Source organism: Diutina rugosa (assembly GCF_008704595.1).
Source record: "Diutina rugosa strain CBS 613 chromosome Unknown scaffold87_size30256, whole genome shotgun sequence".
Taxonomy (NCBI): Eukaryota; Fungi; Ascomycota; class Pichiomycetes; order Serinales; family Debaryomycetaceae; genus Diutina; species Diutina rugosa.
Window position 1 is genome coordinate 1 of NW_022995167.1, and position 14,071 is coordinate 14,071.

General features: G+C 48.9%; 5 protein-coding genes across 5 annotated transcripts; 1 reads left to right on the plus strand and 4 right to left on the minus strand. All coding sequences in view use genetic code 12, as the record gives it.

Moving 5' to 3' along the window:
- Positions 1-4,272: 4,272 nt before the first annotated feature.
- Positions 4,273-4,760, minus strand: DIURU_003986 (uncharacterized protein; the record flags this gene model as incomplete). Its single annotated transcript, XM_034156808.1, has 2 exons — positions 4,273-4,520; positions 4,703-4,760. The coding sequence occupies 2 exons, from the start codon at positions 4,758-4,760 to the stop codon at positions 4,273-4,275; spliced, it is 306 nt and encodes a 101-aa protein (XP_034011205.1).
- Positions 4,761-5,764: 1,004 nt separating this feature from the next.
- SMF3 (putative divalent metal ion transporter) lies at positions 5,765-7,291 on the minus strand (the record flags this gene model as incomplete). The annotated part of the gene is made up of 1 exon (XM_034156809.1): positions 5,765-7,291. One exon carries the CDS (start codon positions 7,289-7,291, stop codon positions 5,765-5,767), a length of 1,527 nt encoding a protein of 508 aa, XP_034011206.1.
- Positions 7,292-8,246: 955 nt separating this feature from the next.
- Positions 8,247-9,914, plus strand: DIURU_003988 (uncharacterized protein; the record flags this gene model as incomplete). The annotated part of the gene is made up of 1 exon (XM_034156810.1): positions 8,247-9,914. One exon carries the CDS (start codon positions 8,247-8,249, stop codon positions 9,912-9,914), a length of 1,668 nt encoding a protein of 555 aa, XP_034011207.1.
- An 80-nt stretch (positions 9,915-9,994) lies between these two features.
- Positions 9,995-10,702, minus strand: DIURU_003989 (uncharacterized protein; the record flags this gene model as incomplete). The annotated part of the gene is made up of 1 exon (XM_034156811.1): positions 9,995-10,702. One exon carries the CDS (start codon positions 10,700-10,702, stop codon positions 9,995-9,997), a length of 708 nt encoding a protein of 235 aa, XP_034011208.1.
- Positions 10,703-12,331: 1,629 nt separating this feature from the next.
- Positions 12,332-13,909, minus strand: DIURU_003990 (pepsin-like aspartic protease; the record flags this gene model as incomplete). Its single annotated transcript, XM_034156813.1, has 1 exon — positions 12,332-13,909. The coding sequence occupies one exon, from the start codon at positions 13,907-13,909 to the stop codon at positions 12,332-12,334; it is 1,578 nt and encodes a 525-aa protein (XP_034011209.1).
- Between the last annotated feature and the right edge of the window lie 162 nt (positions 13,910-14,071).

Here is a 14,071-nt window from a genome sequence, read left to right on the forward strand (position 1 = left end):
GTTGCCAGAAGCCATCGGGTAGCTGTGGCACTGTCCGCGGTTGACTGGTGGTGCGAGAGGTCTATTGCCGAGTAGGTCTCACACTGCAGGGCTCGGGCTTGGAGGTGCAAAACCCCTCTGCCAGCGACGCGACCCTCCGAAACTGTGCATGTTGTGTTGCTAGGCGGTGCGAAACCCCTCTGCCAAAGCGACGAATGAGACTTACTAACCGGGTGTATGATCCACACTCTCACCTCCCGCGTGTGGGAGCCGCTAGCCGTCGGCTGGTGCTATAACTCGGGGAACGTGCGCTTTGCGTTTTTACGGGTAGCCGCTACGGCGGTGTAGGCCAGTCGGCGTCGACACGGAACCACGACCGCGGAGTTGTTGCTAGGCGGTGCGAAACCCCTCTGCCAGCAACTCGACCCTCCGAAGCTGAAGGAGGCATCACAAATAGTTAGACTCAGTGGGTACACAAACGTGGCCCGTATATAGTAAATAGTCTAATGCATCGCTTGTTATCTACTTTTCTCCTAGAGTATGGTGGCTTGGTTGCCTCTGACATGGCTGTTGCTGACACGATTCCAACAGTGCTTTCATTTTGTTGCGTCCCTCTGAAGTCGGCGTGCACCCTGCCGGGGATCCTCGTGGTCTCTCTGGGAGCAGGTGTGTGACCCCAGTCCTCATGGCGCACTTTGCAATGTTGTACTCGGCAATCAGTTCAGGACAGCCATGGAGGAGACAGCTGGGTCCATTTTACCCTAGTGGAAGAGCAGCCATGGCTACACTTACTTTTTAACGTGTCTTACTTATGGGTGTAGCCTACTGTAATGGGGCTCTTGACAATTGAGGCCTGTTCCGAACAGATTTGTAGAACGGTAAATTAAGAGCTCCGGACATAGCAAATTCTGTGTCGAAATCTACCATCTCTCTGACTCCTATGCTTTGTCATCCTGGTAAAGAGTAGCTGTGAAATGAGATGGTATAGCTCTCATCTAAATATGGTAATTGCAAGGTATTAGACCTTCTCCTAAGCAGTAGACAAAACCTATTAACAGAACATCGAAAACCGTAAACTAATCTATCAGCAGGCCTACAGTACTTTTCTACTTTAGCTTTTACTTAGTCGATAGGGTAGTTTCCACGACGCTGGCGCCCTTTTCTCGGTCCGTTTGTCAATAATGAGTGACATCACTGGCTCACAATAAATACCGGTGTTTGTGTTCAAATTTGGCAGTTCCCTGACGCGTGGTGATCGACAATCCTTACCACATGGACAATTGCCGAGCCATATGTGACCCCGATGGCCCTGTTTGGACTGGTAAAAAGGGTTGGTGGGTCTCGTTCCCAGGATACTTGTAGGATCGGGGTCTGGCTTGTGGTGAATAGTCAATGAGCTTAGTGCGAGTGAAACCATTTTTCCAGAATATTGGTATTCGCGGCTATCAGTCGAAATTCATGCCTGAACGAAGTGATTTGTGCTCTGCAAATAAGGCTCTCTGGCTAGATCTGCGGCGCTACCATAGTGTGTCAGGATTGAAAGCAATAACGATTTTGAGGTTGCTGCTGGAGGGTTCTAGCAGGAGCGTCAAAATCTGTTAATGGAGTTGCATTGGTTGCACTTTCACTCTCATGTACGTAAGTTTTGTATATGTATCTGGTGCACTTATTGGTGGCCACCAACTAAAGCCAACGTTGTTGACAGAACCGATTAGTTGTGATTTCAGAGTTACCCATTTTGTAGCTTTTGGCCCGCGAGTTAATTCTCGACTCCGTGGGTTTTGTTTCAAATTTTGTGATAATGCTTCGAAAGTCAACTTGATGGCAGCTTGGAAAGATCAAGTTTAAATTAAACCTCAAAAGAGTCGACAAGATGAAGAATCTGTTGATTCTGATCATCGCGCATCACCTATTTTGCACCACGAGAGCTGCGAAGTGTGGGATATATAGTCCTTGTAAATTTTGCACGTTAAATACGTGGGATTCGAGACTATTTCGGAGGATTTTAAGGTGCATCACGAGAGTTGCAAATCACGACAATCTGTACTCTTAATGTGAGCGTGTCTATTTTTCCGTCTATTGAAATTCCCTGTTGCTAAAACATGTTTAAACACTAAATATAATGCTTACACATTCCAATGTTTTGCTCTCATAAACTGAATCTGAACGTAAAATAAAGCTGTCGACGAGGTTATTGTCCTTGAGTGTATGACACGTCAAGCAATTTGGGTGCAACAACTTTTGGGCCAACGGTCTCGAACCAGTCTTAGCTGGAATTGTATGGTGAGTCACTGTATCAGACGTTGTAGGCTAGTCGAAACAATTCCATCGACCATAACAGAGCTTCGTAAACAAGGGTGGAGTAACGCTAGTTGAAGTCATAGACATGTTGTCCTTAACATTTAACGCGCCCTCTGTATTAGTGACCCCTCATTGGGAAACCAGCACACCAATTACGTGTAACTACTCGAAAAACTTATTAGTCACACCAGCGGTTATTACGCAGACACATTACTGGTAAAATCACAGAGTGGAGTGTGGTGCTTAGCCTGTGACAGCTCAAGCGATTGAATTTGAGTCTGGCTATATGTCCTGCATATAATACTTCGCGTCAGCCAGTGACAATCACTTCGTTTACGATCGCCAGGCGACATGCGTTTCATCAGTCCTTGAACTCGAATAGTTCTAATTAAAGTAACTACAAATCTACTCTTTACATTCACTTTTGAAGAGAGGTTTCCGAGTTGTTTTTTTTAAGTTATGTACAGTCTGCATATAATGCACCGCGCAGCTCGTCAAAAACTTCGGCTAATTTTTTCAAAAAAAAAAACAAAAAGTTTTTGTTGTTCAGTTCTAATTTCTTGAAAATTGAAGAGTCTAATTACTACTGAAAACATATTCCACTTGTGTGAATAATAGCAAGGCATCAGAACCACTCAACTCGTCTCACGAACGTTTTCGGCGTCACCTAACGATTCTCACACTACATGCAGGATGTACTTGCAAACACACCTGGAGGCTTCCTAACTAGCTCAAAATCTCAAAAAAACATCCTGAAACTTATGTAGCCAGCACTTACACTTAGACATGATGCCTTTACGACGGTGATGAATTTCGAAACTTACCAGCAATCTATGATTGATAGCAAAATGGTTTCCTCGTGTACTGCATACAACTTCATTCTGCAGGTAATACAAATGGTTGCTTAAACAACTCCAGATGTTTCAAGATCTCACCCAGACGGCTATCAGCAATACTTCTAGTGCCAGTATTACCTAGGAAGCAAAATTAACTGATTTATTGCCTTTAGGGTCCCATAATACCTACCACTGTCTAAACCACTTAATATCTTACAGGAACTCGCAAAAAAACCCATCTCTTATCCTTTAGAGGTTAAAGAATTTTATGAAACAAACAGATTTATTTTATCGATTTTTCCTGATTTTATAGAATTTTTTTTAAAACTTCAGAAAAAAATTCAAAAAATTCCAATTTGCCATCTCATACACTATTTGAACGTAAACAATACATTGATGGTATTCAATTGGTTTCTAGAGCAAACCTTTCTCGATTCCAGCAAGGATATGCATGTTGGTTCTTATATGCAGGTCAAAATTTCAAATGTAGGACTATCATTTGCAAACTAGAGCTGCTAGATGCAATCATGTTGAGTATACCAGCAACACGGTAAACAATTCTGACTAATGTGTTGCTCGAACGGTAGTTATTTGTCATTTGAATGGGTTCCACATACATGTACACCTCAATGAAGATTATATGGTTTCTTCTGATTGTCATGTCCCTTCCAGCAAACATCACAATACGTTGTGGGCCTCTCTGGAAACTACCAGCGTACTTTTCTCGTCCCTCACGTCATAGTCGCTGCAAGACAAGAATGAGAAAGCTACTAAAGTGATATCGTTTTCTTCAAGGTTTTCTGATTATATGACTAAAACATGAGCATTTTAAGACGTATCAAGTGCTGATCGACTACTGCCTGAGCTGTAAGAGACCGTAGTTTTTGAGTTGGGACTTGTTGCATATGCACCTCTGGTTGTATGCAGGTTAGCATTGAAATGCAGGATTAGACGAAATTTGCGCCACTTTATTAAATTCCTTTCACTTTCCGTGAGAGCTGATTTCATGGCCTATAACATAATAATTAGCTAAAACAATTACAAAGCTATTGATTATTCAAGTTGTTAAGCTTAGGAGAGTGTGCACAATTTGAGCCTGGATCCATGGCTATAGAACTGTACGTCAGTTAATTAAACAATACCCGCCAAAACAACTTCACTGGCCACCGTAGAGCTTCTTAACTCGAACCATATACACATTTGACGACAACTTCAACAACAACATCATCAACAACAACAACATCAACAACAACAACAACAACATCAACAACAACATCAACAACAACAACATCAACAACAACAACATCAACAACAACAAGTTCAACAATAACAACTTCGTCATCGAAAAAGACTTCGTATCTCTTTCCGACGACGGCGACGAAGATCTTGTTATACCTTGGTGGGCTTCCGTTAGCACGGGGGGGTCTGAACCAACGTCGCCGTTCAAACTAGTTTACGAATAAAATTCAAAAATTAAGAAGAAAAACATAGGCAAAAGAATGCACGATAAAGTAAGAAAACAGTAGTCGTATTCCGCAAGCTCAATATCTCGACGTGACCAGACGAACTTCTTCGATATTGCTTACTGGTGTTCGCGACAGTTGTAGATCTTGCTCCTGCTGAGTAGGTGTGTGTCTCTTCCATACTTGGATAAGTTTATCCTTATTTTTGCATTGATATCTAACTCAAAAACTTGCATACGCCTTAGAGAATATCAAGTGTTTGTAAAGCCTTCGCTCTCGATACCATGCAGTCTGAGAAAGCCAACAACGGCAAAAAATTCAGTATCTGGAGAGAATGCGGGGAGGTAGTTGGATGAGTATTTTAATTTTTCAAGAACATGCATTAGTATGTATCAATCGTCTGTAAAACTTACTTATAACCTTTTTGTTTTTTTTATCTATAAATGTGCATTGGTATCTACCTGTAAAAAAAGATTGTAGAAGACTTTAAAAGCCGCCTACCGCCGTGAAATAAAAACATACCTTCAACTATTGTCGACTAAGAAAAAAACATCAAGAATTGATACCCGCAACCCACGGAAGTTACCCCTGGTCCCAGCCAAAATTTTGCCATTCTTCGGCGGGAAGAACGTAAAGAAAAGCGCTCCTTTCACTTGCTAAATCATACTCGGCTCGGATCGAATCACTTTTCATCAGAGAAAGCGCAAATGGTTTAGTGGTAAAATCCAACGTTGCCATCGTTGGGCCCCCGGTTCGATTCCGGGTTTGCGCAAATATTTTTGAACGTTGAAATGAAATAAAGAGCCACCATGTAGACTGCCCTTAATCAACTATACCAAACCTATATTGCTTATTCCGATACCCCTGTCCCCGTGGCAGGTGACGCTCGCTGAATCTCACGGTGCCCTTTACCTCGAACAAATTGTGAGCCACCGCTTGTTTACCGCTAACAAAAAGTGATCACCTAAGTGACTAGAATACAGTGCCACCGCTTTCGTTGATTGCCACAGGTTTTGAAAATTCCGTCCTCTTTTGCTGGAGGATGTTTATTAGTTATTGACTAAAAAGGAAACCCCACCCCCATCGGGGTAGCGGCACAATGAGATGGAGATCGATGCGTCGCTGCACGCAGGGACGGGTGAATCTGTTGAGAGGGTATATAAATTAAACGCAGGCTGGAGGAGACTAAATCTGGGCGCCGTGGGCAAACGCCCACAACAAGTACCCGTTTAAGAAAGTGATGATGATCCAGGTGAGCACCAGCCCCACCCGCAAGAAGGTGCCGTTTTCGAAGGTGTACTTTTTCGCTCCCTCCAGCGACAGCTGGAGAAGCGGCTGGGTGTCTGAGGCGGCCGAGGTATCGATGACGGTCATGTACTTCTTCGAGCAAGTGAAGTAGATGAGCGGGGCCGACACGATGGGCAAGATGAACAGCAACACCACCTGGGACGAGTTCATCACCTTGGCGACGCCCTCGCGGCCCAAGGTGCCGATGACGATGACGACGGGGATGATGGCCAAGGTGCGGGTGATGATGCGCCGCACCCACGGCTTCACCAGCCAGTTGATGAACCCTTCGGAGATGATCTGCCCCAGCATCGTGCACACAATCCCCGCCAGCTGGCCGGCAAACAACATCAGGATGGCAAATAAGAGCCCCGCCCCAGGCAGGATGTAGTACAGCAACATGTGGTAGATCAGCAACAAGTCGGCGTCCTCGGCGTCGGGCTTGCCGTAAAGGGTGCACCCGGCGACGATCAAGATTGCCAGGTTGACGAACACGGCGATGATGAAAAGCGAGAGCACGAGCTCGGTGTACGAGTAGTTGAGGCAGTAGTTGATGGCGCGGAACAGCGGCTTGTACTTGCTGGTCAAGGTGGTGCCGTCGGAGAACGAGCGGAACTTGGACGCGGTCACCGGCAACGAGTCCGGCTGGTGGTCGTCGTCATCTTCGGTGGCGAGGTCGGCCTCGTCAATAATGCCGTGCTGGACGTCATAGTCCTTCAAACGGGGCTGGACGAGCGCGGAGCCCAAGTAGAGCGAGTGAGGCATCACCGTCAGCCCAACAATGCCGCAACTGAGGAAAAGCGCGTCGCGTTCGACGAAGATCTGGCGGTCTAAGGGGAGGAAGCCCCGCACAATCTCTTTGAAACTGCCGGGAGCGAAATCACAGTAGTATAACTCGGCGACAAAACACACACAGGTACCCAACACCAATACTGACACAAGCTGTTCGAAGATACGGGTCTGTTTCATCAGCCCGTCCTTGTGGTAGGCCATAAGTACCACAAGGACGTCCAAAACCGTCACCAACACCCCGAGCAAAAGCGGGATGCCAAACAAGATTTCTAAGGCGATAGCAGTGCCGACGACCTCGGCGAGGTCAGTAGCGATGATGGCAAGCTCGGCAAACACGTACATCGGCAAGTTGGCCCAGTAGGGCAAATGCAACCGGCACATCTCCGCCAAGTCGAGACCGGTGACCGTACCCAACTTGATACACAAACACTGTAAGAAAACGGCGAAAATGTTCAGCATGGCGATCATAAACAACAACTTATACTGATACATCGCCCCCAGCAGCACCAGGGTCAGGTAGTTGCCCGGGTCCATGTAGGCGACCAGCACGAGCACCCCGGGCCCGATGAAGGTGAGGTACTTTTTGAGCACGGCTAGTAGCAGCGTTGGGGACAGCGACGGTGCCAAAGCCATGTTGTGGAGGGTAACGGGAAGAGTGTTAGTTTCTCCGGGGTAGGTATCGGGATTGCGACAAAGGTGGGTGTATATTTGTGTGCAGGACAAACACGCGCATTATCGGTGACACATCGCCTAGCACTACCCGGAGAAACCCGGGACCCCCTCCGGTAGCGGGCACCTTTCAGACTACGGAGAATCAGTTTGTGATTCCATTCCATATTTTGAGGTCTTAGTGGTGAGTGTAGGTGTCGTTTTATGGGCTTATTCCTTGATCCTTCCCGTGGCGCCACTTTGTGGCGAGTGGGCTGCCCCCGGCGACGCCGTTTCCTTTTTCTGATAAGTGAGGGAGTTTTTGGTATATAGATGGTCCAAGCAACTCAGCAAGGCCATCAAAGTAAAAATAAGGTAATCGGAGTGATGGCTGAAACCATCTGATCTTGACTAGCTAGAGTTAGGAGTGTGGGGTTTGGTGGCTAAAGGCCGATGCTCGGGGTTGTTAAACTGTCGGTGTATGGCTGTGAGGCGATAAGCTACCAGTAGTGGTTATTAGGTACGGTTAGGTAAGCGCGCTCGGATCAACGGATGTCTTCGCCTACTCCGAAATAGGCCTTCTCTCCCCATCATCAAACCATGACGCATTTCATATATCATCTCCATCGATAATCTGATCAGATGGCCACTACTATTTTTTTTTTTTTTTTGAGGAAAATTCATCTTTTATTTATATTTTCTTGACTTGATTTGTGTATGGTTTGCTTGCTTGACTGCTAGCTACTTGTCGATGATTGGTCCCATCAACCGTAGCCTTCAATTTCTCTCTAATTTGAATCTAAGAAATCAAATGATAGTCGTAGCATCATCATCTCTCGACTCTAACTAGTCAATTCAAATTTGCTACTGTTTCATAGTTTGTTTCACAACTCTTGGTTTCATGGTCTCATTTACCAACACCAGTACCAGGGTCGCACTCATGCTACTACCGACGCGGTTTGGCCATGGTCGCCACGCCTCCGCCACACGGTTTATCCGACTTTTAACCACTGATGCCGTGCCTGCCTTCGCCACCTATCGCCATTGGTTCCCCAAAGACACCACTACCCTCGCCCAGATGGAGCTGTACGCCCGCCTCGCCGGCGGCGAAGACAAACACACCGTGCAAGTGGGCGTGGTCTACGACTCGCCGCAGTGCCAGCAGCTTCTGAAGATGGTCCCCGTGCTCTTGGCTGACCCGCTCGCCGCTGGCTCGCGCCGGTGGTTCGAAACGGTGGCTACCAGAGACCATACCCAGAACCACACTTTCATCTATAATACCGCCCAGCTGCCGGTACTCCTGGCCAACCCTGATCTGGCCGAAGCGTCCGAGTCACTGGACTCTGTCCACGCTGTGTTTAGACGGCTGCCGGACCAACCGGAGGATAATAGCGGCGCCGAGGTGTTTATGGTCCCGTCGCCGATTCTCTCGTCCGTGTACCGAACCCGGTGGCCCGATGAGCCTCCGGCTACTACCGAAGCTAACAATATCAGTCTTACCGAGATTAATAACGTCGACGCCGCCGATCTTACCAAATTTGACTATTTGATCCGCGTCACTCGCCAGTTCACTCCCCGGCCCCTCCCGCCTCAGCTCGCTCAGAGAGTGTTGTTGACGGTTGTCGATAATGCTGAATTTACACCGCCGCTGATTGAGCTGACTCCAGCAGTGTGGGACCCGCTGAGCGATCAGCACGTCGTCAAGATCAATTCGCAGTTGGCGTACGATGGCATCGAAGACTACTATATCCAGGGACCTAAAGCCGGCCACCAGTTCGCTGACGCTACCAGAATGTCCAACTTGTACCAGTTATTGAAAGCAGTGGGGTGGTTCCTGAGGACTGAAGTGTTACGTGGCTGGCTCCTCGAGGAAATCACTAAAGGGGTTAGTGGCCAACAAACCACCGTCGACGAGCTCGATACCCTTCTGGCAAAGCTTTCCCGTGAAGATGTGGCTAAATTCTCGGAGGGAGTCCACCATGAGCTCCAGTACGAGTTTGCCCCTGCCACCACCAAGTTCTTCAATAAACAATTGCTGTGGTGGCGCTTATACTACAAGAACGACAACGTCGAGTACGACCTCAAGGACTTCTTCCAGGAACACTTTATGCCGAAGCTGATTGAGCACTACAACTACATGAGGGGCCACATTGCCCTGGCGATGCAAAACCAACCTTACGGGGAATATCATCCGGTGGCGGCGGAAAACCCGTTAGCCGAGCTCAAATCGGATTTGCTCCAGAACCAGATCGCCGACGAAGTACAGCCGCAAGTGTACCGCATCCTTAGCCGGGCGTTTATCCAGTACCAGCTCCCGATTACCGTGTTGGCGATTGCTGGCTATTTATACACTGGTCTCTCTGCCAACGCGCTGGTGGCGATTGGTCTCCTCGGGTGGGTTGTTGGCTTTAATCACGTGTCACGGGATTGGCTTAAGTTTAGTCGCCAGTGGCTTGATCAGCTCTTTGAGCGGGTAAGAGTCACCGCCGGTCGCGACTGTGTCGACCACGGCCTCTTAGAGGAAGTGAAGGACTGCTACCAACAAGAAGTGGCTATGAGAGATGCTAAACAATCGGTATTATCTGAGATCTCCAACTTGAAGCCATAATAATACAGACAAAAGAAGTATCATGAATTAGCTATGTAGATATGATGTGTGGTATGAGAGTGGCATGGGGTCATTAGTCGTTACAACGAAGGGGGCGGCGATTCTTTCCGCTTCTTGAGGTTGGCTTCCATCCGCTCAAACTCCTTCAACGCAATCTCCTCCTCCGGGTCCAAGATCTGCTCGACATTGTGCACTTCTTCAATGTAGTGTTTCAACATCAGCTCGATCCCGTTCCGCAACGTCACCTCCAGCTCGCCACAGCTCTTACAGGCGCCTTGTAATTTGACGAAGACGGTCCCGGTATCTTCGTCAAACCCTCTGTATTCAATATCGCCGCCGTCGTCCTGGATGGCGGGACGAATACGCGTCTCAAGCAACTCCTTAATCATCAGCACCACCTCGGAATCATATTCCGAGGCCGCGGCTTCGCGTTCGCCTTCTTCAAGCAAGTCTCTCAGCACTACCGGCTCCTTCTTTTGCGTCAAAAAGGTATCGACTAACTCCACCACTTCGGGGCGCAAGTGAGCCCAATTGACGTGGTCAAGTTTATTGACGGTCAAAAAGTCGGGGCCCAACATCACCAGCCGCACCCCCTCCAATTTGAAGAGCTGGCGGGCTAACGGCGAGTGGATGGCATCGTGGGATGACGTGAACTCAAACAGCTTATTTTCGAGGGGGACAATGGCACTATCGACAGCGACGAATTTGAGGGCATTGGGGTTCGGGGTGTTGAACGTCTGGAAAGTGACGGTTCTTCTGGGTATCACTCGCAAGGCACGCTTGAACATTGGTAAGTAATTGGTATCGGTATTGAGTGCGGCTCACTGAGGATGATATAGCTCCGCTCCGATGATGACAAACTCGGTCCACGTGATTCGCGGTCACGATCTGGGGTAGCTCCAACTTCGGCTCCGAGCATCGGACACTCCTATAAGAGCCGTAAACTCCGCTATGAGGGAGGTAATTGATGACTATGACTGTCCATGAAGCTGTATGAGTTAGTGGTCATTGGTTCCAGTTACTGGAATAATCATTTTGGTCCGCTTTTTTGCCATCCCATTATAGAATGCATCTTTAAGTCAAAATGTACGCCAGATGAAGGGCCAACAGTCGGCTAACCTTTTTGACGTAATCAGCGTATTTGTGGATTATTCTTCTCATGTAAATAGAAATCAGCCCTTTTCAAGTGTTTTAATCACTGCAGACTCTCTTGCTGTCGTATTCTATAATAAAGTAGTTTCTCGGCTTGCTTGTGAAGTGACGGAGATATCAGGAGAATGACTCGGAGAACACCAGTACCCGAGTCTCCGTTTTGGTCACACAGGCTGTGTTTTTCCAACTACACTATGATTCATATGGAAAGCACGATGATTAATCTCTGTTTTGCTCACTGCTGAGAATGTGGCGATGCGACGATTACATCGACTTGCTTGATCCTTCCCAACGGTCTTAAACCATCAACACACACACTGCAATCTACTCTGATAATCACTATTTACATACACTCTTATGGCACAGCACCAGGTTGCGTACACTCGCTGCGTTTACTCGAGTACTAAAACGTCTAGACCCGTAAGTTGTGGGTTCCATACGACTCCAGTAAGACTTGCGTCGCCGTACACGGTGTCGTCGGTATCGGGTGCATTTATGTGAGCAGCACGATGACAGCCGGTTGAGGGACAAAGCGGCAGCAGACATACCGTACCATACACCGGCATTGCCGGTCGGCGGCGCCAGGCACCGCGGCCTTTCAAAGTATGGTACCATAACGTACGTACGGTACTGTAACTCAAGCAGGTAATTCCTTAAGGAGTTTGCTGTTTGGATTCCCGCTTACATTCCCCAATAAATTTGCCCCAAGTTGGGTTCCCATATATTTTTCTTGCCTGATTCCTATTAGGGCATAATTACACACCCTTCTCTCCCCTAAAAGATCGATCGCGATATTTAGGTAAATTTAACCGAAAATTTATAGGTCGTAACAGATAGTGAATTGAAAAGGTTTAACAGTGTGTGAAGCTTTGTAAAATAGTCTGTGATGTGTTGTGTTGACGATATCGGCAGCGGCGACCACCAGGGTCGGGTCGCCTTCGGTGGCATGACGTCAACGGGGGATGAGCACCTCACCGAAGTAAACAACGTGAAATTTTCAGTGGTAAGCGGAGAAAATATTTGAAATAACCACGATAAATGAACCAAATTAAAGCCACTAACAATATCAAAATGAGCCGTAACACCAACTAGTAAAACATAACTGTCTCAGCTAACTTTGTTCACTACTGATTCTGTCGACGCGAATAGCCGCGGCGCGGTTCGTTTACGTTTCCACAGGGGCTAGCGGTGACTAAGGGCCTCAGTGCATAGCAAGGGTGACGCGATCTTGGGATACGAAAATAAATCTAACCGTTCTATTAAACCTAAACAAACATAGAAAGCAAACCAATGAGCATGGCCATCCAGGGGGTGGCCAACGCGGCGGCGTCGTCGCCCTTCGAACTCGACGCGGCCGTCGTCGACGCTCCCGAGGTCGACTTCGCCAGGCTGTCCCGCGCCAGCAGGTCGCCGCCCGAGCCCGAACCAGTAGCGGCCGCCGCCGACGAGCCGTTCTTGCCGTCGGTGACCATGTCCAAAATCAACCCGGTGTCGTTCATCGCCTTGTTGCCCTTGGCGAGGAGGTCGCGGTACCAGGTCACCGTCAACAGGCCCTGAGGGTAGGCGACAGCAGCAGCAGTAGCTTCGGCGTAGGAAGCCAACGTCGACAACGTCACCGCCAGCTCGATAACCAGGGCGCTGGGGAGGGTGCCGTCGACCTCGTGGATGTCCAGGTCGTTGGTGTATTTCACTTTACCGATCGAGATCTGGTAGTCCTCCAAGTCGTAGACCAAGTAGGCGTGGCGGAGCACCGAGTCGCCGACGATGGCGAGGTCGTTCAGCGACGGCAAGATCCCGGTGAAGATGCACTTGCCCTCGATGTCCAGCGACGGGATCACGAGCTCTTCAAGGGGCACTTCGATGTTGGCGCCGTTAAAGCCAAAAGTAAACGTCAGCAGGTCGTCTTTAGGACACTCAATGTACGACAACCCGTTGGGCTGAGTCCAGCCGCCGACGATCAGCAACGCTCTTTGGAAAAGCGGTTTGGGGAGGTAAGTGTTGGTGGAGCCGGAGTCCAACATCGCCACGTACTTGTTGTCAGTAATCACATCCGCTTCCAGGTCGCCCTTGAACGTGAGCTTAGTGAATTCGAGCGACACCTCGATGGGCTTGTCGCTCAACTGGGAGTAGATGTTGACGAGGGGCACCGTCGTCAACTCGCCGTCGATCTTGGCGGTGTCGATCGCGCCGAAAAGCACCAGGCCCAGGTCGGCGTTAATGTTGTTGAGGTATAACGAGTACAAGTTCTTCTTGATGAGGCCGTCGTCCTTCAATCTTTGCGGCAAGTTGGGGTAGATAAAGTCCGACTTGATCAGAGCGACTTTACCGGAGAAACCGATGCCAAGCACCCCGTACGGCGACGACGTCTTGTTGGCGAGGGCGATGACGTAGTCGTTGATGACGTAGTCGCCAATCTGCACCGTGTCCTGGACGTAGTTGCCACTGACACTGGTGTCATCCATGTAGCTGAACGAGAACCCAGGCAACGAGTCGTTGCGCTTGAACGAGGTCAGCTGCTGAGTGTCAAACTGGCCGTAAACCACACACTGGTTCCCCTGGCCGGGCGCCTGACAGTCGGCGTTTTTGTCGACGACCCAAAAGTCCAGCGACCCAGTGTCGAGCAACACCAGCACCTGCTGGCGGGACAGCCCGAGGTAGAGCTGGGCGAGGTACCAGTGGCCTTGGTTGCCAATATTGACCGCTTGCGGTTCACGGCGGGCCAAGTCCCGGCGCTGGAGCGCTCCCAGCGACGACTTCTCGAGGACGTCGAAGTCGACCTTGACGAAGTCGGCGGCAACGGCAGTGGCGGCTAAAGCGAGCGATACGGGCGCGGACCACTTCATTGACGTGAACGAGCTGAAAACGCAAAAACTGGCGGCGGGGGTGGGGATGTTATAGGCGACGGCATAATGCCCAAACTCAAATAATGCCCGAGACCCCTCCTGGCGGCTGCGGCTGCCCTGCAGGCTCGAATTCGCGACGTGCAGTATTTCCCCATGCACCTT